The sequence below is a fragment of the Pristiophorus japonicus genome, chromosome 3 (genome assembly GCF_044704955.1).
Source record: "Pristiophorus japonicus isolate sPriJap1 chromosome 3, sPriJap1.hap1, whole genome shotgun sequence".
In the NCBI taxonomy this organism is placed as follows: domain Eukaryota; kingdom Metazoa; phylum Chordata; class Chondrichthyes; family Pristiophoridae; genus Pristiophorus; species Pristiophorus japonicus.
Window position 1 is genome coordinate 178,058,979 of NC_091979.1, and position 26,577 is coordinate 178,085,555.

The following is a 26,577-nucleotide window of genomic DNA, read 5'->3' on the forward strand; positions in this document are numbered from 1 at the left end:
CTGCTGAACAACAGTTCTGGTCTCCATATTATAAAAAGGACTCCGAGGCACTGGAGTAGGTGCAAAAAAGATTAACAAACAATATGATTGATTTACCCACTGGGAGTTTTTTTTTTCCTCGTGTCTCTTTTCCCATTTCCCATTTGTATGGAAAGTTGTTAGAATTGCATTCTTTAGTCTGAAGAAGATCTCTCCATATTTACTGCACTAGGTGGCAGTCTCTGAATGAGAAGATGTTAAGTTTTAGCTCTTTTGGTGATCAGTCGGAAGGTCAGCCTGTTGTGATATGTCCGTGCAGTAGGCAACCTTGATCCCGGGTCTCAATAATGTTGCTGTGTGGAAATAGCGACAATGAGGTGGGAGCGAAGAGAGGAGTAATTTGCGGGCCGGCTTTTGTGTGCCTCCCAACCTCCAGCTCAAACTGGCATTGGTACAAGCCTGGGAGAAGATCATTTATTCTCTTGGCCACAGGAAGTTCGTAGCATAGGTATAAAATGGAAGAATTTGATGCTTGTATGCAATGTTACCCCCCCCCTCCCCACAGCCTCCACGGGGAAAAAGTTAGGCTTATGAATTGTGTAGCTTATAATCAAATGATCTGGCGGATCTATTCAGGTCGTGCATGTCGCACCAGGATAGATGTACCTTGGCTATGTATATTCCTTTTTATTTCTTAAAAGGTTGGATCATCGCCCTTCTGTGTCTTGGCCAATCCCATTTAATATTTTTCAGAACCAAGCTGATTGTGGGCTCCTCAAGATCTCACTGTTGTGCTGTTTTGGGTCTGTTAGTTTCTGTAGCTGTCTCCCTCATCACTGACTAACGTTTGGTACAATCCAGTGAATGTGAAATCCACAACGACGGTAATGTCATTTTCACAATATCTGCAGCTAGAAGTTACTCATTTTACCTGGGTATATTTGTAAATTTTAAAATCTCACTTAACATCGAGAAGCCAATTAATGCATTACATTTCTGTCAGTGATTTGATGTGTATTTTTGGATAATTTTTATTTTAAATTGACAAGAATTAAGTGCAACATTTTACTCGGTTTTGAACTAAAGTTTACTGTTCACTAACTGCCAGTTTCCATCAGGTCCAGTCTTTATCGGACCCTTTTCCAGTTATTGTGCTCACTCATTCCCTGCTCAATTTTCAGGTGTCGACCATTACAATGAAATAAAAGGGATCAGCATTTGTGAATTCCTACCTCCTCACCTGGTTATCTACCTGGATGTACCTGTTGGGGAAATACAGAAGCGATTGAAGCAGCATGGCAAGGTAAGGCTTTTCCAAACTCCTTTCGTTGTGGATGTCTTTTATCGGTACCTCACAGTTTGCCATACTTTGGTGAACTAATAATAGGTTTGTATTTGGGTAGAGTGCAATCAGAAGAACAAATCTCAGTTCTTTCATTTTATGTTTAAAACCGAAGCCATCAGTTTGGAGGCTAGCATTTGAATGTACAATGAAACTTGTGTACAGTAGTGCAGAAGCTATGAGATACTTTGCTCAGCAGTGCAGGGCTGTTGTGAGTAATTCCCAGAAATACCTGCACCTGGGCAGCCCTTTACAAATGCAGCTTCATCTCATCTCGCTTAGTGTAGATTGAAGGCAAAAGTAATATAAATGATTTAATTGTTTAACGCTTGCTGACATTGGTGCTGTGTGTTAAGAACATAAGAACATAAGAAATAGGAACAGGAATAGGCCATTTGGCCCCTCGAGTCTGCTCCGCCATTCAATAAGATCATGGCTGATCTGATCATGGACTCAGCTCCACTTCCCTACCCGCTCCCCATAACCCTTTACTCCCATAGCAGTCAAAAATCTATCTTCGCCTTAAATATATTCAATGTCCCAACCTCCACAGCTCTCTGGGGTAGAGAATTCCATAGATTTACAACCCTCTGAGAGAAGATGGGGCGGCCCCTTATTCTAAGACTATGCCCCCTAGTTTTAGTCTCCTCTATTTGTGGAAATATCCTCTCTGTATCCACCTTGTTGAGCCCCCTCATTATCTGATAAGTTTCAATAAGATCACCTCTCATTCTTCTGAACTCCAATGTGTATTGGTCCAACCTACTCAACCTATCCTCATAAGTCAACCCCCTCATCTCCGGAATCAACCGAGTGAACCTTCGCTGAACAGCCTCCATTGCAAGTATATCCTTCCTTAAATACAGAGACCAAAACTGTATGCAGTACTCAAGGTGTGGCCTCACCAATACCTTGTACAGTTGTAGCACGACTTCTCTACTTTTATACTCTATCCCCCTTGCAATAAAGGCCAACATTCCATTTGCCTTCCTGATTACTTGCTGTACCTGCACACTAACTTTTTGTGCTTCATGCACAGGTCTCTCTGTACTGCAGCACTTTGTAATTTTTCTCCATTTAAAGCATGATGTATAACTTCATGGTGTGATGGAATGTGGGTTTGTCTGCATGATCTCCTTCCCCATTCCTCATGAACAGATTTTCTCATTTAAGCTGCAGTACAGTGGAAAGAGACCGATCAAAGTCGGGTGCTTCGCCACAGGCTAGGAGGGAGAGGGTGGAAAAAAGCCGACTGTCATCATCCCTGAGCCCTTTTGTGCACATCTACACTCCACTTATACTTTGGGGTCATAGTCTCACAATAAGGGGTCGGCCATTGAGACTGAGATGAGGAAAAAATTCTTCACTCAGAGGGTTGTGAATCTTTGGAATTCTCTACCCCTGAGGGCTGTGGATGCTCAGTCGATAAATATATTCGATGTTCCCTGTAAGCCGTGCAGCACTCCAGGAGCCCCATGCAGCCGGCTTGCTGGCTTTTAAATAGAAAAATGCACGTGCCTGGTATTTTGAATGGGTTGTGCAGCCAATTAAAGGGGCCCATGGACCCAAACATAATTACAGGGAACATTGCCCATGGTATAGTGGTTCCTCAGTACTGCACTGTCAGCCTAGATTATGTGCTGAAGTACTTAGAGTGGGGCTTGATTTTGTGATTAGCCTGGAATTTCCTGAAAACCTGCGCTGAAACAAAGGCCTAAGTACGGCCGAATGACCATTTTGGCCGTAAGTCACTTGCGCTCATTTTTACGCCATGCCTGAATATCCTTGATCTTTTATGTAGATGCTGCAAAACCTCCAATGAAACCCCCTGATGCTCATTAACATAGCTCTGCCCCCCCTCCCTCCATGCAAAAGTGCAGCTCACATAAATTTCCTCAATTTCCGTCAGTTGCAAACGAGCTGTTAATTTAGTATCTAAAATTTGGGCAACTGTGCTATGGGAAAAGACTAGATATGTTTACATTGGGGGCGAAAGGTGACTTGAAGGTGATCTTATTGAGGCATTTAAGATTTACAATAAATTTTCAATATTATCACGCTCTGGGACGAAGAGCCATGTATTTAAACTTAAATTTTAAAAAAAGCGTCATACTTTCTCCTGACAGTAGGAAAGGTGGAACTGGCAGGGAACAAAATCCAGACAATCCTGCCTCTTTGTGCTGTCACAATGGAAACATAGAAACATAGAAAATAGGTGCAAGAGTAGGCCCTTTGAGCCTGCACCACCATTCAATAAGATCATGGCTGATCATCACCTCAGTACCCCTTCCCTGCTTTCTCTCCATACCCCTTGATCCCTTTAGCTATAAGGGTCATATCTAACTCCCTCTTGAACATATCCAACGAACTGGCATCAACAACTCTCTGCGGCAGAGAATTCCACAGGTTAACAACTCTGAGTGAAAAAGTTTCTCCTCATCTCAGTCCTAAATGGCTTACCCTTTATCCTTAGACTGTGTCCCCTGGTTCTGGACTTCCCCAACATCGGGAACATTCTTCCTGCATCTAACCTGTCCAGTCCAATCAGTATTTTATATGTTTCTATGAGATCCCCTCTCATTCTTCTAAACTCCAGTGAATACAGGCCCAGTTGATCCAGTCTCTCCTCATATGTCAGTCCTGCCATCCTGGGAATCAGTCTGGTGAACCTTCGCTGCACTCCCTCAATAGCAAGAATGTCCTTCCTCAGATTAGGAGACCAAAACTGAGCACAATATTCCAGGTGAGGCCTCACCAAGGCCCTGTACAACTGCAGTAAGACCTCCCTGCTCCTATACTCAAATCCTCTAGCTATGAAGGCCAATATACCATTTGCCTTCTTCACCGCCTGCTGTACCTGCATGCCATCTTTCAACGACTGGTGTACCATGACACCCAGGTCTCGTTGCACCTCTCCTTTTCCTAATATGCTGCCATTCAGATAATCTGGCTTTGTGTTTTTGCCACCAAAGTGGATAACCTCACATTTATCCACATTATACTGCATCTGCCATGCATTTTCCCACTCACCCAACTTATCCAAGTCACCCTGCAGCATCTTAGCATCCTCCTCACAGCTCACACCGCCACCCAGCTTAGTGCCATCTGCAAACTTGGAGATATTACACTCAATTCCTTCATCTAAATCATTGATGTATATTGTAAATAGCTGGCGTCCCAGCACTGAGCCCTGCGGCACCCCACTAGTCACTGCCTGCCATTCTGAAAAGGACCCATTTATCCCGACTATCTGCTTCCTGTCTGCCAACGAGTTCTCTATCCACGTCAATACATTACCCCCAATACCATGTGCTTTAATTTTGCACACCAATCACTTGTGTGGGACCTTGTCAAAAGCCTTTTGAAAGTCCAAATACACCACATCCACTGGGTCTCCCCTGTCCACTCTACTAGTTACATCGTCAAAAAATTCTAGAAGACTTGTCAAGCATGATTTCCCTTTCATAAATCCATGCTGACTTGGACCGATCCTGTCACTGCTTTCCAAATACGCTGCTATTTCATTCTTAATAATTGATTCCAACATTTTCCTCACTACTGATGCCAGGCCGACCAGTCTATAATTCCCCGTTTTCTCCCTCCCTCCTTTCTTAAAAAATGGTGTTATATTAGTCCATAGTAACTGATCCAGAGTTGATAGACTGCTGGAAAATGATCACCAATGCATCCAATATTTCTCGGGCCACTTCCTAAGTACTCTGTGATGCAGACGATCACACCCTGGGGATTTATCGGCCTTCAATCCCATCAATTTCCCTAACATAATTTCCTGACTAATAAGGATTTCCTTCAGTTCCTCCTCCTCCCTAGATCCACTGTCCCCTAGTATTTCCGGAAGGTTATTTGTGTCATCCTTCGTGAACTCAGAACCAAAGTATTTGTTCAATTGGTCTGCCATTTCTTTGTTCCCCATTATAAATTCACCTGATTCTGACTGAAAGGTGTTGTGTATGGAGAAAGAGTCAGACTGAACACTGAGAGCTCAAAGTGAAATGTGACCGTAGTCTTTTATTGCAGGTCTCCAGACTGTGAAGCCTCCTTAAATACCTGTGATCCCAAGGGATTATGGGATCCCTCGGGACTCCAGGGGATGAGCCCTCTGGTGGCTGTACAGAGTAAATATAAGTCCACATATATAACACAAGGGACCTCCGTTTGTCTTCACTAATCTTTTTCTCTTCACATATCTATAGAAGCTTTTGCAGTCAGTTTTTATGTTCCCAGCAAGCTTCCTCTCATATTCCATTTTCCCCCTCCTAATTAAACCCTTTGCCCTCCTTTGCTGAATTCTAAATTTCTCCCAGTCCTCAGGTTTGCTGCTTTTTCTGGCCAATTTATATGCCTCTTCCTTGGACTTAACACTATCCTTAATTTCCCTTGTTAGCCACGGTTGAGCCACCTTCCCCGTTTTATTTTTACTCCAGACTGGGATGTACAATTGTTGAAGTTCATCCATGTGATCTTTAAATGTTTGCCATTGCCTATCCACCATCAACCCTTTAAGTATCATTCGCCTGTCTATTCTAGCCAATTCACGTCTCATACCATCGAAGTTACCTTTCCCTAAGTTCAGGACCCTAGTCTCTGAATTAACTGTGTCACTCTCCATTTTCATAAAGAATTCTACCATATTATGGTCACTCTTTCCCAAGGGGCCTTGCACAACAAGATTGCTAATTAGTCCTTTCTCATTACACATCCCAGTCGAGGATGGCCAGCCCTCTAGTTGGTTCCTCGCTGGAAGTCAAATTAGAATGGTTGAGAGAGAGCCAAATTGGAATTGTACCATTGGAGAAAAAAAAATTCATTTGAGCCAATGTGCTGCTTGGGTGATGCTTACAACATAGAAACATCGAAAATAGGTGCAGGAGTAGGCCATTCGGCCCTTCGAGTCTGCACCGCCATTCAATGAGTTCATGGATGAACATCCAACTTCAGTATCCCATTCCTGCTTTCTCGCCATACCCCTTGATCCCCCTAGTAGTTAAGGACTACATCTAACTCTTTTTTGAATATATTTAGTGAATTGGCCTCAACAACTTTCTGTGGTAGAGAATTCCACAGGTTCACCACTCTATGGGTGAAGAAGTTTCTCCTCATCTCGGTCCTAAATGGCTTATCCCTTATCCTTACACTGTGACCCCTGGTTCTGGACTTGCCCAACATTGGGAACATTCTTCCTGCATCTAACCTGTCTAAACCCGTCAAATTTTAAATGTTTCTATGAGATTCCCTCTCATTCTTCTGAACTCCAGTGAATACAAGCCCAGTTGATCCAGTCTTTCTTGATATGTCAGTCCCGCCATCCCAGGAATCAGTCTGGTGAACCTTCGCTGCACTCCCTCAATAGCAAGAATGTCCTTCCTCAAGTTAGGAGACCAAAACTGTACACACTACTCCAGGTGTGGCCTCACCAAGGCCCTGTACAACTGTAGTAACACCTCCCTGCCCCTGTACTCAAATCCCCTCGCTATGAAGGCCAACATGCCATTTGCTTTCTTAACCGCCTGCTGTACCTGCATGCCAATTAATTACAACAAATTGTTCCCACCACCAATACTTCAGCCGAGTGTTGTACAATTCAAAATCCGCAGTACAAGATATACAGTTGTACTGCTGAATGTTTTTCCTAGACAAGGTAGAAGTAGAACAACATTTTCACAAACCCACTATTAATATTTACTGAAATGCAGGAGGCAACATTGCTTAGATTTGCTTTTACTGAAAGATGCAAATCAAATGAATTGGAACTCCATTTAAAGGAATGCAAGCACTAAGGTCGACAACACGTACATTCCTAATGCTGAAATTGAAAAGAATGATTGTAACATCACCTCACTTTTATTGAAGTAATCTGCAGTTTAACGAGCAGGAAGATCTGTGGCTAATACTCAATAATTATTTCAGTAATTAGTTATGTTAGGCTGCTCGCTTCCATCCTTGTGGAAGGTGCTCGAGGTAATCTAGACCTAAAAGATTACATTATCTGGAACAATTTGGTTGGTGTGTGGGGTGAGAGAGAAGCAACTGGTTTTGCTTACATTTTAAAGCCTACAGGCAAAAAGTAACATGACTTGCAGTGCTGCAGATTTAACAGTGATGCAGTGTGTATAGTACAGCAACAATGACACGCTGTTGTAGGTTTTTTTAAAATCATCACTTTAATGCTAATACTGTGACTGCACATTCTGTTTTTCTGAGCTATAATTGTTAGAAATAAATTGCTGTGTCTCCCAGTGCTTGGACAGGGGAAGCAGCTGCCTTTCTTTACATCAGCAGTCCAAAGTGTCCCCCAAAATAACTTGGTTTATATAGTGCGTTTAACAGTGCAAACATCTCACTGCTTCATGCTAGCATTCAACCTCCTTACTTCTATGGTTCACAACACGATTTGAGTAAGCACGAGACACTTTAAAGTATACGGAACAGACTTTATTGATACCTTGGTTGAGGGATCAACTAAATTCAAATCAGTGAGTGGATTTTTGTTTTTTTTGTATCTTTTGAGCTCTCAAAGCCTGTTGAAAACCGTGCTCCTTTATACACCAGATTTTGCCTACATCAAAGGTGCATGTCACAGATAAGATCACATGCTGTATTTGGGGTATGGTAGCATTGTGGTTAGGTTACTAGACTAATAATCCAGAGGCCTGGACTAATAATCCAGAGATGTGAGTTCAAATCCCACCTCGCCAGCTGGGGTATTTAAATTCAGTTAATTAAATAAATCTGGAATAAAAAAGCTAGTGTCAGTAATGGTGACCATGAAACTATTCAATTGTTATAAAACCCATCTGGTTCACTAATGTCCTTTAGGGAAAGAAACCTGCTGTCCTTATCTGGTCTGTCCTATATGTAACTCCAGACTTACAGTAATGTGGTTAACTATTAACTGCCCTCTGAAATGGCCTAGCAAGCCACTCAGTTGTACCAAACCGCTACGAAGAAGTATAGCTTCACTGGGAGTACTGTCACCGTATGGACTGCAGTGGTTCAAGAAGGCGGCTCACCACCACCTTCTCGAGGGCAATTAGGGATGGGCACATGTAAACACTTGTAGTTGTTTACTCCAAAGCTACATCCCTTAAATGCAACTTCCTGATGTAACTGTTCCCAACATCTTCAAAGAATCGGCTTCACCAACAGTTATCTTTCTATAATATAGATAATGGATACCTCTACCTGTGTTTATTACCCAAGCCCTAAAGTTATACTTTAATCACTCATAGCTGACATCATTACTGTCATTTATTTCTTTGCACAAGCACTTTACCTTTCAGAAGACACGCTACGTCTTCCCCTCATGACACTTCAAAGCCATCCTGTTTATATTGGAAAGTCTATTGCTCCATGATACGAAGAAGTTCGACTGTTAATCCTTAAACTCTCCGTGATGTCTAGCACTTCACTGAAGAGAATATGGACATTGAGTACGAGTTAATGGAAAACCCAGTTTGAAGCCGAGGAAGATTTGAAGCATTCACTTCAAATGCATTGGAAGAAATTTCCTGCAGCACAGAAGATAGCATGGAAACCTAACATGCTAAGTATAATAATACCCAATGCACCAAGAAGTACAATTAACTTACATTTCTTTACATCTAATTGGAACAGAGCAGTGTGTCTCCCCTCCAATTTGCACAAATGAGAGTATATAGAGACCATTACAGGTTTACTGTGTGGCTGGTGGTTATGAAAGACAATGATGTACAGTTAATCAAATAAGCAGTAATTTTTTTCATCCCACACCATCCCTCTCACTGGGCATTACCAAACTGCTATAATAATGAGAAACTGGCCCAAATAGTAAAGTGAATCGGAATCGCAAGTCGCAAATGGACTACAAATTCACAACATTCTGATTGGAAGCAGGGCAAAAACTAGACATGTGCCTAATTGTGCAACAGGAATTGGAACTACCCACACCCACAAAGATGCAATGCTGTCCATATTGGACACTTAATATTAAAAACAAAATGACTAAATACTGTAATGCGCCTTAAAGTGGGCCAAATAAACCTGGAAACAGGTAACCACTCCACCAACTTAACTCTTGACTTCAATAAAAAGAGCTGGAGCATGCCAATGCAGCTTCCAGCACGAGCTGACACAAACGTGCGATGGCTTTGAGGTGGGCGACTGGGTGACGTAATCAGGACCTATGCTGTTTTGAGCATAGGCAGGAGCATCAGCAGGGCCCTGGTAAAGCAGAGGAGCGGATAGGTCGTGGCGGACTTGCGACGATTTGGTGGGTGATCGAGACGGAGGTTGAACGAATGTTTGGTGCGGAGGTGAGGCGGGAGATCGGGGCGGAGGTGCGATGAGTGTTTTTGTGGCAGAGGAGCGGTGAGAGATTGTGGCGGAGGTGCGGCGAATGAGAGTACATGGCCCAGAAGAGCCGAGGGCCCTGAGGCAGCACGGGCCTGCCCACTGTGATATGTGTGCGCACTCGGTCCGTGCAGCAGAGCAGGTCTCCAGTCGTCTTGGTTAACCCTTGCCACTGGATAAAGGCCTAGTTCTGCCAAGCCCGTGTGGTGGCTGATGTGCAACGGTCACCACACATTAATAAAATCCACACACAGGCATCTTCCACCTCTTCAATTGGAGTTCAGGACTGGAACATTGGATCCTTCACTGAAACATCTGTGAACTTGTGGAAGCAAGTCATCCTCGTTCGAGGATCGCCTATGATGATGATTATGGAAATGACTGAAAGCTTGGTCGATTTTCAGGTCAGGGAGAGAAATAACAAGAAAGACTTGCATTTATATGTCGCCTTTCATGACCTCAGGATTTCCCAAAGCCCTTTACAACCAATGAAGTGCGTTTGAAATGTAGTCACTGTTGTAATGAAACAAGGTAGATTAGTTTAGGGAAGGAGTTCAACAGTGGTACTGAAGTACTTTAGATCATCTTGAGGTCATGAGAGATGCTAATTGAATGCAAGTTCTTGAAATTGACAAGATTGGGCACCTGTGCTATGAGAAAAGACCAGAAATGTTTGCAGGGGAATGGGGGATGGTGATCTTATTGAGGCATTTAAGATCTTGAGAGAAATAGATCAATGGGATCCGAGAAAGATGCTCACTATTAACACAAGCTTTCAGACAAACCGACATCGATTCAGACTTAAATAAAACAAAAAACATCATCCAGGTGTACTTTTCCCTGACTGCAGAAAAGATGGAACTGGCAGGATTTCTGGCAGGGAACATCATCCAGAGAGTCCCACCTTTTCCAGTGATGTCAGGACGCAAAAGACAAATGGAAAAATTGCTCATCTCCCCTCCCCACCCCTGGATTTTTTGAGCATGGGCAAAAAAAGGACATGGAAACAGTTTTTGCACTAAATTCTGATCCTCCCTTCCCAACTTGTCTTATTGACCTCCGACACCCGGAAATTTCTGGTCCATACTTCCTGTCATAATACTGGGGGAGGAACATTAAATCCCAAATTGTCCAGAGATAGCATGTTTCTAGGGCTGCTATCTGTCTAGCCACTTGCCTACAGTGATGTAATTGTTTGCATTCATTAGACACATTGCTGATCCAGGATGGATTAAGTCGATAGTCCAATTCAAACAATACTTTTTTAAAAGAAAACTTCTTAAGCCCTCCTTCAAAAAAGCCACCCTCAATCCATCTGCCCCCTCCCAACTAGCTCCCTTTCCTCTCTATGGTTCTTGAATGCGCTGATGATACTTTTCCCATCACTCCCTATTTTAATTCCTTCAGTCTGGTCTCGGCTGCCCAGTCGCCATCAACAGTGACATCCTTTTTAATTGTACCTTGACATGCCATTCCTCATTGTTCACCTCAACCTCTCTCTGCCATTAAACATGATCAACCCCTCTATCCTTCGTTGTTGTCTATGCTCTATGATCCACCTTCACGGCACTCCTCATTTGGTTGCACGTCTACCTTTCCCAACATAGCTGGCAATGGCCTCTCCTCCCACCTCTACCGTGGCACTTTGGGAATACAGTGAGGCACCCTTGGGCTCCCTTTCCTCTTCCTCATCTACATGATACCCCTCAGCGACAGCGTTCACAGATATCTGGTTAGCTTATGTATGCTGACAACACCCAGCTCTGCCTCCCTGACATCACATTTTGATCATATTCAGCTCCCACCAAAATTGGTGCAATCCACCCCCTCCCCTCCATCCCGATTCTATCACCCTCTTTGGCTGCTAGTTTAGCCTGAGCCCAACCTTTATGTCCCCTTTAAGCCTAAGTTGATCTTCAAACTCCATATTTTGTTCATACCAGCACCACCTATTTTTTTATCTCTGCAACATAGTCGCTCATCTGTCATCCAGTCCCCTCCTTCACAGCTGAAACCCTCATTTTCATCTTTTGACAAAGCTCGCTTTCTCCACCATTCCTCACTGGCCCCCTGACTTCCATTCTACATAAACTCCAGCTCACTTAATACTCTGCTGCCTGCTTTCTATACTGCACAAAGTCCAGCTTCAACTTTGTGTGTGTGTGTGTGTGTGTGTGAGATATATACAGAAAAATGTCCCAAGGAGCCTCACAGGAACATTATCAAACAAAATTTGACCCCATCACCTTTGTCCTTGCCAACCTCAATTAGCTCCCTGTTCTCAATGGATTGAATTCAAAATCAATTTATTACAATATTGCCCTCTTTCTACCTCTATATCATTCTTCCCTACTCCACATTGGGTGGCAAAGCCTCCAGATGCCTTGACCCTGGACTCTGGAATGCTCTCCACCTTGCTACCCCTCTCCATTCTCAAAGTCTACCTCTTTGACCATGCCTTTGATGGGCTCCCCTAACCCTCTTACTCTTATTGTTGTCCGTTTTAGCCTCTGTGAAGTTCCTTAGAATGTTTTACTATGTTAGAGGCACAATATTGCTGTAGGCATTTTTTGTTTGGCTAATTGCAGGCCACAGATTTGTTTTCTTCAAGATTTGGTATTGTGCAATCTAAACTACTGTGCCTAGCATGTTGTAAATGGCTCAGCAATGATGGTTATTGAATGAATCAAAATGTGACGCATGCAGGTCAAATAAACAGACCATTCTGCTTTAACAACAGAATTTAACCACATACTTGTACCAGTTTGGTCTGTTGATGATTGACAGGCAGATTATAGCATTTTGAATATGGTTTGGATTGTTTTTAGTTGATGATCGTTGGCCAAGTAGTGACACACTACCGCGGGTTTTGAACAGTTGTGTTAAGCAAATCTAATTTCCTGCAACTTTCAGGAAGACACTTAAAAAGAATGGAACTCTTATTTTGCCTTTGTAGCTGGCTCAGTGAGGCACATTTGGAAAATTTGAGGATAAATAAAAGTTCAGGAAACTCAATGGCTTTCAGTACCACTTTGCGTTATAAAAAAAAAGTTGTAAAAATCATAATACTTCTAGGTTTATATTCTGACTATTGACATGGTACTCAGAAGTGATCAGTCAAATTTAGTTTTTTAGTCCCATATTATTAAAAAACTGAATATTGGTAGCTTGAATGGCAACTCAAGCCCATTTTATCAGTGATTCCCTCAGATATTGAGCATTTGCTGGCTTTCTGAAGAAGTTCAAAGAGCCCTAGTAAGCTGGGAGCTTTTTAATTGTAAAAATGCTCCATAGCCTGGCTCAATAATGCCAAAAGGCAAGTTTTTCTGATGTGGTATGTGCCTGTGTACCCACACCCACTTCTTGTATAACCAACGGTTGAAGTTGTGCACCGACAACTCTTAATGAGCGACTGACCATAGGGAGTGCCCATTGTTACTTTGGTCCGGGATTGGAGTGTACAATTCCTGAAGAGTGGCTAGTCTGTTCACACAGAAAGGGAATTATTGACCAATAATTTCTATATAGAAAAAGCTTTACATACCCACCATCAGTTGGAAAGATAAATGTTATTTTTTAGTATGAGTTCTTTTCAGTAGTTGAACCTTTGTCTTGATCAGGGCACAATTTCCTATTCATTCTTATTGCTTTCATCAGCAGAACTAATGGAAGAATAGGCACAGGATACCAGTATTAAATGTTCCCAGTCTGGAAGGTGCGGGATATTAGTACTACAGAGTTGACAGCCCAATTTCCTCAGGAAGTGAACAATAGAGAGGAAATATGATAGGCAGATAGTCACCAAGAAATCAAATAGGGAATTCAGAAGAAACTTCTTTACCCAGAGAGCGGTGTTTATGTGGAACTCGCTACCATGGGGAGTAGTTGAGGCGAATGGAATAGATGCATTTAAGATGAAGCTAGATAAGCATGTCAGGGAGAAGGAATAGAGGGTTATGTTGATCATTCGATGAGGAAGGATGGGAGGAGACTCGAGTGGAGCATAAACACTGGCATGGATTAGTTGGGCCGAAAGGCTGTATAATCAAGTCATTCTATGTAATATCCCACTCTTGGACATTTCTAAAAGACTGATTACAGTATAGCCTTGACAGAAGGCTTGAGAACTTAAAAAAAATAAAAAACTGAAATTAGCTCAAGTTTTCTTTTGAATCAGCCGCTGATTGAACATTGAGAAGACAAAAGGAATCTTGAATCACCTGATCGACTGGTTTTTTTCTTCTTCCTTCCTACCCAACCACCTACTTTGCAGAAGATGGCACTCCTTGTTGTGCATTCTGTTATGGCAATCTGGCTAAGAACTGACACACAGTCAGCCCCAGGACAGAATCAAACTCGACCTTCTGGATTATGTTAGTGGAGAGCTGCCACGCAACAATTTTGATTGCTCTGACTCGTGCCAAGCACTTGTTCAGTGTTTCTGTAGTGATCCTTTACTTAAATTTAGGCTGCATTGTGTGTGACAGTTTATCCATAAGCAATGCCTTTAATGTAAATAAAGCATGTTGTCTGGTCTATCCATTGGAAAATACTGTAGTGATGGGTCCTTGGCATGTTCTCTGTTTATACCATGAATGAGACAAATACATATTTCATTGTTTCAGAAAAGAAACTCTAAAATAAGATGGATTAGTTGTATATTAAGGTGAAGAAGAAATAATTACTTTTCAATGTAGGAAGAAAGAATGGCTTGTCCTGTCATATTTGTACATGGTTTAGATCTTGTGTTTATTGGGGTTGCAGTTACTAAGGGAACAATTCAATATGGGATTTTGGAAGAAAGCAGACACAAAGTGTAGGAATTAAATGTACAGTGCTTTTTGTTTCAAAACTGTTCACGATGGTATGAATTTGTACTGTGTGGTCTTAGTAATGAACGCGTTTGTATAAAATTCTTCTGCCTACTATCTTAACAATGTCATTTACTCATATTAAGTAAACCAGTCAGTTATATTTAAAATGGCCAACATAAACTTCATAGAAGCATGTTAATGCGCTGATTATTATCACACACTGATTTCAATCCTCAATGGTAGTGATATGATAATTACAGTTTAAGGTATTTTTCTTTTATAAACCCAGATTGTAACATCACTATCTAGGTAGTTCACCATCTTTGAAACATCAATGTTGAGTGTCGCCTATCTTTGGGAAACACCCATCATAACTTGCACGAGCTGAATATTGGCTTGCAATTCAGTGGCACCACTATATACTGTAATGGTGCAGGACCATGCAGGGTTGACACTCGTCTACTCTTCCAATTCACCCCCAACCTCTGCATAATTTTTGATCTGAGTTGCCCTGTGCAGGCAGACATCAAAGAGTGACATAGATGATTTAGGAGCAAGTTATTTGCTAATCCTGTTGCTGCCAGCAGCCTGGATGGATTTATGAAGTGGTGGTAGGTTTGTGGAGGATTGGTTGCTTCTTGCCTTTCACTGGAGGTTGGATACCCTTCAGTCCCATTGGATTGGCTTACTTGGTAGCGCTCTCACCCCTGAGTCAAGAGCTGCTTGAATATTTCACTAAGATCCACACGAGTGGTTCTGGCTCTGATGCCCAGGTCTTGCTGAATTGCCTAAGATTGGTGTTGAATCCTGGCAAGTTTACTTTTAGGTAGCTTGCACGATGTCGGGCATATCCCACTGGTGCAGGTATCGCAATGTAAAAGCAGCTACAACAACAACTTTCTTTTATATAGTGCCTTTAATGTAGTAAAGCATCCCAAGAATGTTTCACAGGAGCGTTAGCAAACAATTTAACAATGAGACATATAAGGAGATATTAGGGCAGTTTTTAAAGAGCATCTTAAAGGAGGAGAGAGGCGGAGAAGTTTAGGGGGGGAATTCCCCTCTGCCCCCACTCATGGTTCGCTGCCAGTGGTGGAGCGATGAAAATGGGGGTACGCAAGAGGCTAGAATTGGAGGAGCGCAGATAACGCAGAGTGTTGTAGGGCTGAATGAGGTTACAGAGATGGGGAGGGAAAAAGCCTTGGAGATATTTGAAAACAAGGATGATAATTTTAAAGTCGAGGTGTTGCCGGACCGGGAGCCAGTGAAGGCCAGTAAGCACAGGAGTGATGGGTGAGAGCGGCACTTGGTGCAGGTTGAAGCCCCACTCCAGTTCTTGAGTATGTAAATTAGGCTGACACTCCAGTGCAGTATTTAGAGAGTGTTGCATTATCGGATGTGCCATTCTTCAGATGAGGTATTAAACAGGGGTCTGCCTACCACTTCTGGTGGTTTGAGTGGATGTTAAATGTGGCACTGTTTGAAGAAGAACAGGACCTTCTCCTAGTGTCCTGGCCAATATTCATTCCTCAGTTAACATCAACAAAAACAGATCAATAGTTACTTCATTTCACTGTTGGCTATGGGATCTTGCTTGGTCTGTGCAAAATGGCTATTGTGTTTCCTACATAAGGGTAGTCATCGTATTTCAAAGAAATTCATTTAACATGACATTTTTGAAAGATGATGAGATGTTCTATAAATGCAGGTTTTCTTTTTTTTGCTTTTTCACCAATGGCCTGATTTTTGAGGTTTCTTGAAGGACAATTGATTTCACTTTGGGGAGGTGATTGGATCAAACTTGTCCCTTACTTGATATCCTAGTGATTGCGCCCTCCGTTAATTCCCCCCTAAATAAAATCATTTTTATTTAAATGGTCTATATAGTAGTATTTTTCAGTTGTACCAACTAAATGAACTGTCTGTTGTTTTCTAGGCCTATGAGCAGAACATTTCCACAGATTATCTGCAAAGTGTTGAGGAGGCGTACAAGAAGTCTTTCCTTCCAGAGATCCGGTAGGTGTACTGATATCCCTTAGTAGCTTTTGTTGTGATACAAACAGTAATGAGTTTTCAACAAATTTGGTGTGACTGCACATTAGTCTTCACAAAGTATTTACAGCACAGAAACAGGCCATTCAGCCCAACAGGTCCATGCCAGTGTTGATGCTCCACATGAGCTTCCTCCTACTCCTCTTCATCTAATCCCGTCAACATATCCTATTCTTTTCTCTGTCGTGTGCTTATCTAGCTTATCCTTGAATGCATTTATGCTATTCGCCTCAACTATTCCCCGTGGTAGCGAACTCCACATTCTAACTACTCTCTGGGTAAAGAACTTTTTCCTGAATTCCCTATTGGATTTATTTATGGATCCGAGTTCTGGTCTGGCCCGCATGTAGAAATATTTTCTCTACCTCTACCCTATCAAACCCTTCCATAATCTTGAAGACCTCCATCAGGTCACTGCTCAGTCTTCCCTTTTCTGGAGAAAAAAGCTCTCGCCTGTTCAGGTGTCCAGCCTATTCTTTCCTGATGGGTATCACCTCTCAGTTCTGGTATCATCCTCGTAAATCTTTCTTTTCACCAGTGCCTCGATATCCTTTTCATAACATGGAGATCAAAACTTTTCACAGCACTCCAATTTTGGTCTAACCAAGGTTAACATAACTTTTCTGCTTTTCAATCCTACCCCTCTAGAAATGAATCCCAGTGCTTTGTTTGCTTTTTTTTTTATGGCTTTATTAATCTGCGTCGCTACTTTTAGTGATTTGTGTGTGTACCCCCAGGTCCCCCTGTTCCTCTACGCCATTTGACACTTATTTGCCAAAGAGTATGTGGCCGCCTTATTCTTTCTACCAAAATGTACCACCTCACACTTGCCTATATTGAAGTTAATTTGCCAATTACATGCCCATTCTGGAGTTTATTAATGCCTTCCTGTATTTTGTCATAGTCCTCCTCCATTAACAACACCCCACAATTTGGTGTCATCTGCAAATTTTAAAATTGTACTTCTGATTTCCGAATCCAAATTGTTTATGTAAATGATGAACAACATTGGTCCAAGCACCGATCCTTGTGGACCACCACTTGACAATCTGAATAACTATCTTTGATCCCCTAGGGGCTGAAATTCAGTTCCCAATAAGACCCGTTACCACCCGTTTGCGGCAGCCATGCAGCAGAGACAAGTGGCCGCCACAAGCTAAATTCAGCTGGGGGGGGGGGGGGGGCGGTTCTGGCGGTCCCCACTTCTGCCCCGCCGCTGCCGACCGGCTGTGCGTGCATCATCAGTGCGGGGACCCACACCTCCTGCGAAATTTAGCAAGCAAAATCTTATTGCCGCCGCCGAGCGGTGCACCCGACAGCCTTTTCTGTCGGTGCATCTTGTATGCTCTCTCTCTGCCCTGGCTGTGTGGAGGCCATTAAAGGCGAGGACCCAATACTGTGGCTGCCATTTTATTTTTTTGCTGGCCGACTTCCAATACGGCTGGACTAATTTGCCCCCGGATTCGGCCGGGTCTCTTGGGTGCCAGACCGCTGGCCCGGCCGAAACTCTCCCTGGTGGTCCAGTGTTCGATCGCGACTGATGGCTGATTCTCTCCCCTTTAACGGAGGTGAGATATGTGGTGACGCAGACGCACAATGATGTCATCACTGCTCCGCCGCTGAGTGTCAGCGGTGGAGAATCCGTCCTGCCTCCACTTCCGCCCCTCACCAGCACTTACCGCCACACTTCTGTCCCCTTTATGACTAACTTCCTGGCCGATAAGAAAAAAAAACAAAGTGGCAAATTTCGCGAAAGAGGGTCTCTCTTCCAAAATGGCGGGACTAAATTTCGGCCCCCTACACTTTTGTTTTCTGTTTTGTAGCCAGCTTACTATCCATTCTGCTACTTGTCTCCTGACTCCACATGTTCTGATCGCAGTCACGAATCTACTATGCGGTACCTTACCAAAGGCTCTTTCTCGCTCCTCCATCAAAACAAATGTATCGAGTCCCTGATCTTGACTGCAGTCAGTAGGGTCTGAGTATAGGTGTCCTGTATAGGAAAGAGAGGCTGTGTTGGTACAGATCTGAGAACAGTTGGCCTTCCTTACCCTTTCAACTGACTCATCGATGTGACTCAGCACCCAAAACAAAAAAGAAAATATGTTTTCAAATCAATTTTCTTGAATTAATGTACAATTCTGATCCCTTTCAAATTTATTATTAATTTATCAGTTTTGAAGTATGATGTTTCTAAAATTGTTCAGTTTTTGATTAATCAGTGTGAACGCGATCTTTCCAGATATAAAAACCCATTAAGATAACATCGGTTATGTTTGTTTTTGTGACATTTAAATTAAATGTCAAACAGGATACTTCACAGAAATTTGCTCCTGTAACAAAGCCAAAAACTCCAGACATTGGTGCTTTTGTTCTGGGGGAAAAAATGACGAGGATTTCAAAAATGGCAACAATAATTCTGTACGTAATATGCACCGCTGAGAGTCTGCAGAGAAAGGGCTGTTTTAAATAAAATCCCACCACTGACCTTTTTTAAAAAAAAATGTTTGGCTCCTATATACATAATTCTTAACATTTAATGATTGTGCTTGTAAGTTGCTTTTTAAGCAATGTTTATGTGCACATTTTGCCAAAGCAGTTTCATTATGAGCTGGGTTTTGCGTTGAGCCAGTTTTCGCAATGCTTTTTTTAACGTTGTCAGCCCATAATTAACCTCTTCTGGTGGATGAAATTGTCAAAAATTCTTACAATGCATTTCTGTCCTGTAGCAATGTGAAATAAAAGCACTTGATACATTACGGATGTTTACCATCAGGAACTCGCTGAACTTTACAGCAACAACTTGAAAATATAGCACTTTCACTGTAAAAGACCAATCCAAGGTGCTTCACAAATGTGCATAAGGAAATAGACATGGGACCAGAAAGGGGGAAGAGAGATTTGGAGGAGTAAATGCAGGCTTGGTCAGAGATGGTTTTTTGAGAAGATTTTTGAAGGTGTAGAGAAGAGGAAGTGTTTAGGGAGAGAGCTCTAGCGAGTAGGACCAATGTAGCTGAAGGTGTTGCCACTAGTGGTGGAGCGCAGGGATGAACAAGAGGCTGGAATCCGAAGAATGATGTGTTTGGGGAAAGAGGAGGGGAAAATAGAGATACAGGATATTACAGAGGTAGAGTGGGGAGATTTATGGTCGGGGATGAGGAGTTTAAATATAATGCGGGGGGTGGGGAGGGGGGATTGCGGGCGGAGGCTTCCTTCAGACAAACGCCTCCAACCCAAATAAAATCTACGAAAATACCTGGTGCTCCCGGAGGAACGTAGGATTCCGATTCCGTGCAGCGTACGGGAACATGTCTTCCAGGATCGTATTTGTATCGTGGAATCACGTGGATCATCAATCACTGTGTCGTAGTCTCATTGATAATAATGGGAACTCCATTTTTACGAGCTCCCATTACTATCAATGAGAATAACCCCCCTAAAACAAGAATCACAGCACAATAAATGGAAAAATAACACCTTGCATATTTAAAATTAATTGAAATTGAATGTAATTAAATGTTTTAGAAAAAAAAATATTTTTTCGAATTTTTTTGCAAGTGTTTTAATAGGGTTAAACATAAACTTGCCTTAATGGACAGGATTTTTAATATAAAAATGGATGATTAAATTTTTTTATGGTTTAAAACTCTTGCACAGGTAAAAGTAAGTTATATGCCTGCTTTTACCAGGCGTAAGAGTTTGAAGGACATTCGCTGGGCAAGAGTTGGTCCTGCGCATGCGTTGGATCTTGACATTTCGGAAAAGCTGGTTCTCGGCGCACACGCATTACACACCGAGAACCGGTATTTGCAAAGCCTCGTCAGGTTCGTGCGCACTTCATACACACCCGGCTAAGCCGCAATTTTCGGCCCATTGTGTTAGTGGATGGGGTGCCAGTGTAGAGCAGTAAGGCTACAAGTGATGAGCAACTGAAATTAAGTGTTGACAGGATATGACTGCAGAATTTTGGCCGAGTTGGAGTTTATGGGGGTTTTTTTGAGGAGGGGGCGGGGGGGTCGATTGCATTTTTGAAAGGAAAAAGGTGACATTACCCAGGTGGATGGAACTATTTACAATGCCAGCTAGCATAGGGCTCCCAGCCTCCACCCTCCATAAACCTCAACTTATCTAAAACTCTGCTGCAGGTATCCTAACCTGCAACAAGCCTGCTCACATCATCCCAGTGCTTACTTTACTCCTTTACTCCTACTCTGCCAAAGCCTCCAATGTAAAATTTTCAACCTTGTGTCCAAATCCCTTCACAGTCTTGTCCCTCCTATCTCTAACCCCTTTCTGCTCTGCAACCTCCAAGAATTCTGTGTTCCAGTAACTGATCTCTTGTTCATTTCTGCCGCCCCTCTCCCTTCACCCCACCATTGGTGGCCATGCCTTTACCCATATAGGCCCTAAGCTCTGGAATTCTCTCCCAAACCCCCTCGTCCTCTCCACTACTCTATCTTAAGACCTCCCTTAAAACTTACCTCTTTGACCAAGCTTCTGGTCACTTCTAATAACGCCTTATTTGGCTTGGTTTTAATTATTGTTTGATTACGCTTCTGTGAAGCACCGTGGTACATTTTTCTGTTAAAGGTGCTATATAAATGCAAGTTGTTATTGAGTGTGGTGGGCAAATTGGCCGTTAGGAGCGGAGGATGGGGCAAGTTGGGGATGCTGGTCAAGGAGAGCCAGCAACGGGAACCATGGTGGGCACAGTGAATAATTAGTGGGGCTGTGGGATTGTTTTAAGGAGGAGTTAAGCCTGGGATGGTGGACTGAAGCGTAGTATCAGATTGGAGGATCAAATTGTTGGGGTGGTGGGGGGAAGGATGGAGAATGGTGCTGGAGAAGGCGAAGATGAAAGGGATCATAGCCAGGTGAAATTGCTTTATATACTCATGTTTGTTTTATAAAGAATCAGGCAGGGATTTTTCCTAAGTAGCCATGGGGTTCTTGTAGTTCAGATATTATTTGAACCCTTTGCTGTGTTGCTCCCGTGTAATACACACCTAACTGTACTACAGGATGAGTGTCCGAAATCCGGAGTTCTGAAATTCGGAATGTTCCAGAATCCAGACACCGGGCCGATCCGTGGCGGGGTCGTCCGGAATCCAGAAAATGTTCTGAAATCTGGACATTTTTTTTAAACTGATTACCACTGCGAGTTGGGCCGAGGGAGGTTGAAAAACTCCAATAAACAAAATTCCAAAAAGTAAAAATTCACAAAACATTCACAACACCCTTGCCTACGAAATTGCTGATGAAGAATAAAAAAATAAAAACTTTAACTTATCTTTTTTGCAGGTCTTCAACGCAGGTTTTACCCAGCCACCGACCCCTGACCTGCAGCCGATGCTACCGAGCCCCCCGACACCCCCCCCCCCCCCCCCAACCCCCTTTTTACCTCGGCCCAGGCGTTTCCAGATTGGGGACGTCGGAAAGATGTTCCGAAATCCGGAAATACCCAAAACCCGTCACGGCCTCGGTCCTGAGGTTTACGGATTTCGGACGTTCTACCTGTATCCCTTTCGTTTCAGATGAATTTTTCCTTTCCCTTTTCCATAAATTGCAGCCTGTTAGAATAATGGGAAAACAGAGATTTTGAGTGAGCTTGTGATTTTTGCCACAAAAGTGATGGATAATTTTAGCACTTGCTTCATAACTATTTTGCATGTCTGTGTGTGATTGTCAAGGTGAAAGGTATCAGGACCGGGGAATAGAAGTTTCCACCTTGACTTTCCAGTGTTGGTGTCCATTACTCTTAAGCGGCGTAGAGGGCAGAACAGTGCAAAGCTTCCGATACTCTGTCCCAACAATACCTTAGTCCCACCACCTTAGACATCCTCACTCTCTGCTCTGTTCCAGTCTGAGTCAAGCTAAGCTGGAGGATCGTGAGTAGTTACAGCATTTCCAACAAAAGGGGGTAATAATTGGATGGGTTAGTTCAGCCTGAATGACAACCCACTTCCAAGTGGACATGCAAAGATGATGCTAGCAGAGTTTTGGGAGCAGGGCGCCTGCTGCCCCCCATAGGTGCATGGAAGTACAGTCAATTGAATAATGGGTTAAGTTACTTACCTTGAGAGAAAGTTACTGATCTAGTTAATGAGTCGTTGACTATTGGATTATCCCAGACCCTAGCCAGTAATACTGACTATTGGTTTCTGTAGCACACTGCTCAAACCTAAGGGAACATAATATTTAACCTGCTACAAATAGGTTCAGCAATTCCAGTGATGGAGCTCTTGATTCCTATATAAGATCGTGAGTTTAACTGCCAGGATTGCTATTGCACTCACTGTCATCTGTCAGTTTTCCTCTATGCTAGTGGAAGAAGTGAGGCATTGCATGGGGGTGGGATGGGAGCTCGAGGAAGAGGAAAGGATAATTTTGCTTTTTCCCCAAATTAACATTGGACATTTTTTTAATTTTTCTTGTTTTCCTGGTTTAGATGCACTATGTGCAGCTAAGATGTTAGGAACTCTCCCTGTGTCATTTCTACACTTGGTCCTTCATGCCTAGGCAGCTGATATTGCCGAATGCACACAGGGAAGAATATGGGTAAAATGTCGAGCTTCAAAGCACTGTGCTCCTTCGCTAATTCCTCTGGTTTGATTTGAATTAAACCCTCACAAAATTGGAAACATTAAACATTGAAAGGAGAACAAGTTAACACCTGTGATTTCTAGGCTAATTATTACAAACAAGTGACTTGAAGCACCATGTTACTGTAGTCACATGCATTTATACGGATGATAGAATTCATCTGTGCTGTGTTACGAAGGGCCTTGCATGCTGCGGGCTGCAGGTGTGTCAAGCATCCGGGAATGTAGAAATTCCTAGACAGTTTGACGATAAGCCTAGAAGGGTACGATGCTGTTTGTACCATCGGAACTTTCAAGCTAAAGTCCTGAAACTCTTTTTGGAGTTTATCTGAAAACATAAAACATTAATCCGTGCCACCCGACCTGGATGACACACCAGACATTTACAAGGCCCTTTTTTTTCTTTTTAGTGTTTTTTTTCCTGAAAACGATGGACTCTGAGCAAGTGGGGTCAATCATTGCTGCTTGGCTGTTTTGATTGGAAGCCAGTTAAATATTTCAATGAGAAGTTTTTATTTTTAATTTAGTGGCAATAGAAATTGGATTTTCAGATTGGCACAGGCATATAGACTTCTTGACAGTAGGCCATGTGTATTAATGGTACAAACTGGCTGCAGATCTGGGACTTTTAACTTCCTTCTCTCCGCACCCCCCCCCCACTTAGTTGACTGTATGCAGCTACAGTTCATGCTGCTGCTTCGCCCAATTTAAATCTTTTCTAGGATGAAAAAATAATCACAATTTTAGCACATAGAAATTCAGTGTGCAGGACCATACAATTCAGTGTCCGGAACCCATGCAACTACTGCACAGCTGCCCTGGAGTAAGACAGGAGAAGACTCTGCCTGGAGTTTCCACAGGGGTGCAATTGGCAAATTACGGCCGGAATGCACTGGACGCCTCGTTGGTTTTGCCGAGGTGAAGTCATGCTCAAGTTTCCATGCAAACTCATTAGCATAAGCTGGAACGTAAAATCGCCCACGAATCAGTGCAATTAAACAACGTAATGAGTAGTAGAGTCAAAAGAGGATTGCGATTGCCAACTTTTTAAACTAATTGCTGATTACTGCAGCAGGCCTCAGCCTGTGGCTTCAGTTGACTTCTGGTCACTGATCTGCAATTAACTAATTGATATTTATGCAGCAGAAGGGCAGATCAATTGACTGATTTAATGCTCTTGTTTTTTTTAAACTAATTGCAGCACCTGGTCAGTGGCTTCAGTTGACTGCTGGGTCAGGTGATTCACACTGGATTCATGTGACCACAGCTGCCCGAGAATCTGGGCGCAAGGTGATGGACACTCACGAACAAGCGCAATCGTCAGAAACTCGCCTTTCTGACCTGTGGGCGTTGCCAGCATTGTGGGCGGGCTTTGGGCAAACTAGTGTAAAAGATCGCGGATACTCCAGCGTAATATAGTTATGGGCGAAACTCACATGCTGAAAATTCTGCATTCAGGCGGAAACCCCAGGCCATTAAGTCTCCTTTATGGCGCCAGTGTAAACAAGTTAGTGTACGATCTTGAGTCCTGGCAAAGCTAGCTTAAGGGAAATAGCCTCCAGTAATTACCTTAAAATGAAGTTGACTATTGAAGAGGTAGTCAGATGTTGATGCATTGATGTACTTGCTGCAAAGGTTTGCTCATGTGTAGGTACTGTTCATAATCTTGCAATACCGAACTCAATTTTCACCTCACTCAGCTACAGTGCACTTCTGTGATTGACTTCTGCAAACGGATTCTGCATTTATCAAGAGTCTCTGGCAAATATAGTATGCTGCATTTCCAAACCAATGTGTTGGGAAATCTTTCCTATCTGGAACAATTAGATTCTTTTGGGGTGAGGAGGATCCTGTTTATACTTCAATAGTGCCTCCTGAGGCAATGCTGTAATACAAAGGCAACAGTCCAGGTGCCTCTGGAGGCAAGAAGGCTGGTGGATTCCTAAGGGCTGTTACAACTTCAGATATTTTATAAATAATGTTTTTCTCTCTCAACCCATTTACATCAGTTCCCATACATAGACATTGTGTTCCACAGCTTCCTTAAAACAGCTGAGGGGTGGTACCTAAGATGGTAGAAATGTCCCACAGACTAGTCGGGCAACAATCTTGACACTCAGAAGCATATTTATCAACCTATATCCCAGACTCACCATTCTTAGGTATGGCCTGTTCCACTGGCAAGATAGACCCACCAGAGGAGGGGGGACAGTGATATACAGAACAAGTAAGAGTGACTCTAGGTGTTTTCAACATTGACTCCTCACTCCATAAAGTCTCGTAGCTTCAGGTCAAGGAAATGTGCTGTCGATCATCACCTATCTTCCCCCCCCCCCCCCCCCCCCAACCCTCAACTTGATGAATCAGTGCCCCTGTGTGTTGAACATCACTGAGGAAGCTCTCAAGGAAGCAAGGGTACAGAATGTGTTCTGAGTGAGGGACTTCAGTATCTAGCACCAAGAGTATCCTGGTAGTACCATTACCATTGCCACCACCACAACTGAGTTGGCCAAGACCTGAAGGACATAGCTGCCAAACTGGGGTTACATAAAGTGGTGACGGAATCAACACGAGGAAGTGAACTACTTTACCTCGTACTCAACAGTCGCATTGGTAGAACTAGTCACCACACAATCGTTGCGAAGTCAAACTCTCCTCTCCACTGTGAAGACATCCTCCAACGTGTAGTGTTGCACTACTACCGTGCTAAGTGGGACAAAGGACTGATCTAGCAGACCAAAACTGGCCTGCACTCTCGCCTCTTGAGCGTGAAGGCTGTGAATTCAAAATCCATTCCATGAGTTGATGACATCCTCGAGGCTAACACTTCAATTTGGTACTGAGGCAGGGCTGCATTATCGGAGGTGCCATCTTTCGGATGATGTTGTACTGAGGCCGCATCTGCCTGTTAATGTGAACATAAAAGATTCCATGACACTACTTCAAGGATGTGATGAGGTCCTATATAACCCTGGTGCTTTAATTTTGAATGATATGCAAACTCGTCCTGATGGTTACTGTTGGAATTTATACCTTTTGTTTCTGGTGAAAGTTTTTGTTTTCTAGCATGATGGGATATGGAGGTATATTTTGAAAGATCAACAGGTGAAAACAGATTAAGATGGGGTTAGATAGAACAGAAATGTTTTTTTTAACTTTTTGGACACTTGCGAGAATAGCAGTACGAGAGAATGGAGAAGTTGTCATTTAGACCAAATGCAGAATAAAGCGTCATCTACTCTGCCCTGATAGTTGTGCCATAGAAAATCACCATCTATCCCATCATTGTTGTATTTCTATTTCCGAGACCAGTGTGAGCGAATTGCCAGCAACTGCAGAATTCTGTACCAAATTGTGTGCTGTTTTATGGAAGGGGTCTTTACCCACTAGGAGCTGTGTTATTTAGGATAGCCAGCAAGAGAATAAACACTTTTTTCAT

At 42.9% G+C, this 26,577-nt stretch overlaps 1 protein-coding gene across 2 annotated transcripts in view; it reads left to right on the forward strand.

Moving 5' to 3' along the window:
• ndufa10 (NADH:ubiquinone oxidoreductase subunit A10) overlaps positions 1-26,577 on the forward strand; it is a 99,595-nt gene that overhangs the window by 35,994 nt on the left and 37,024 nt on the right. For both annotated transcript variants that reach the window (XM_070874880.1, XM_070874881.1), the window contains exons 5-6: positions 1,161-1,282; positions 16,421-16,500. In XM_070874880.1, coding sequence (XP_070730981.1) covers positions 1,161-1,282; positions 16,421-16,500 — 202 coding nt within the window. The remainder of the gene's footprint in view (positions 1-1,160; positions 1,283-16,420; positions 16,501-26,577) is intronic.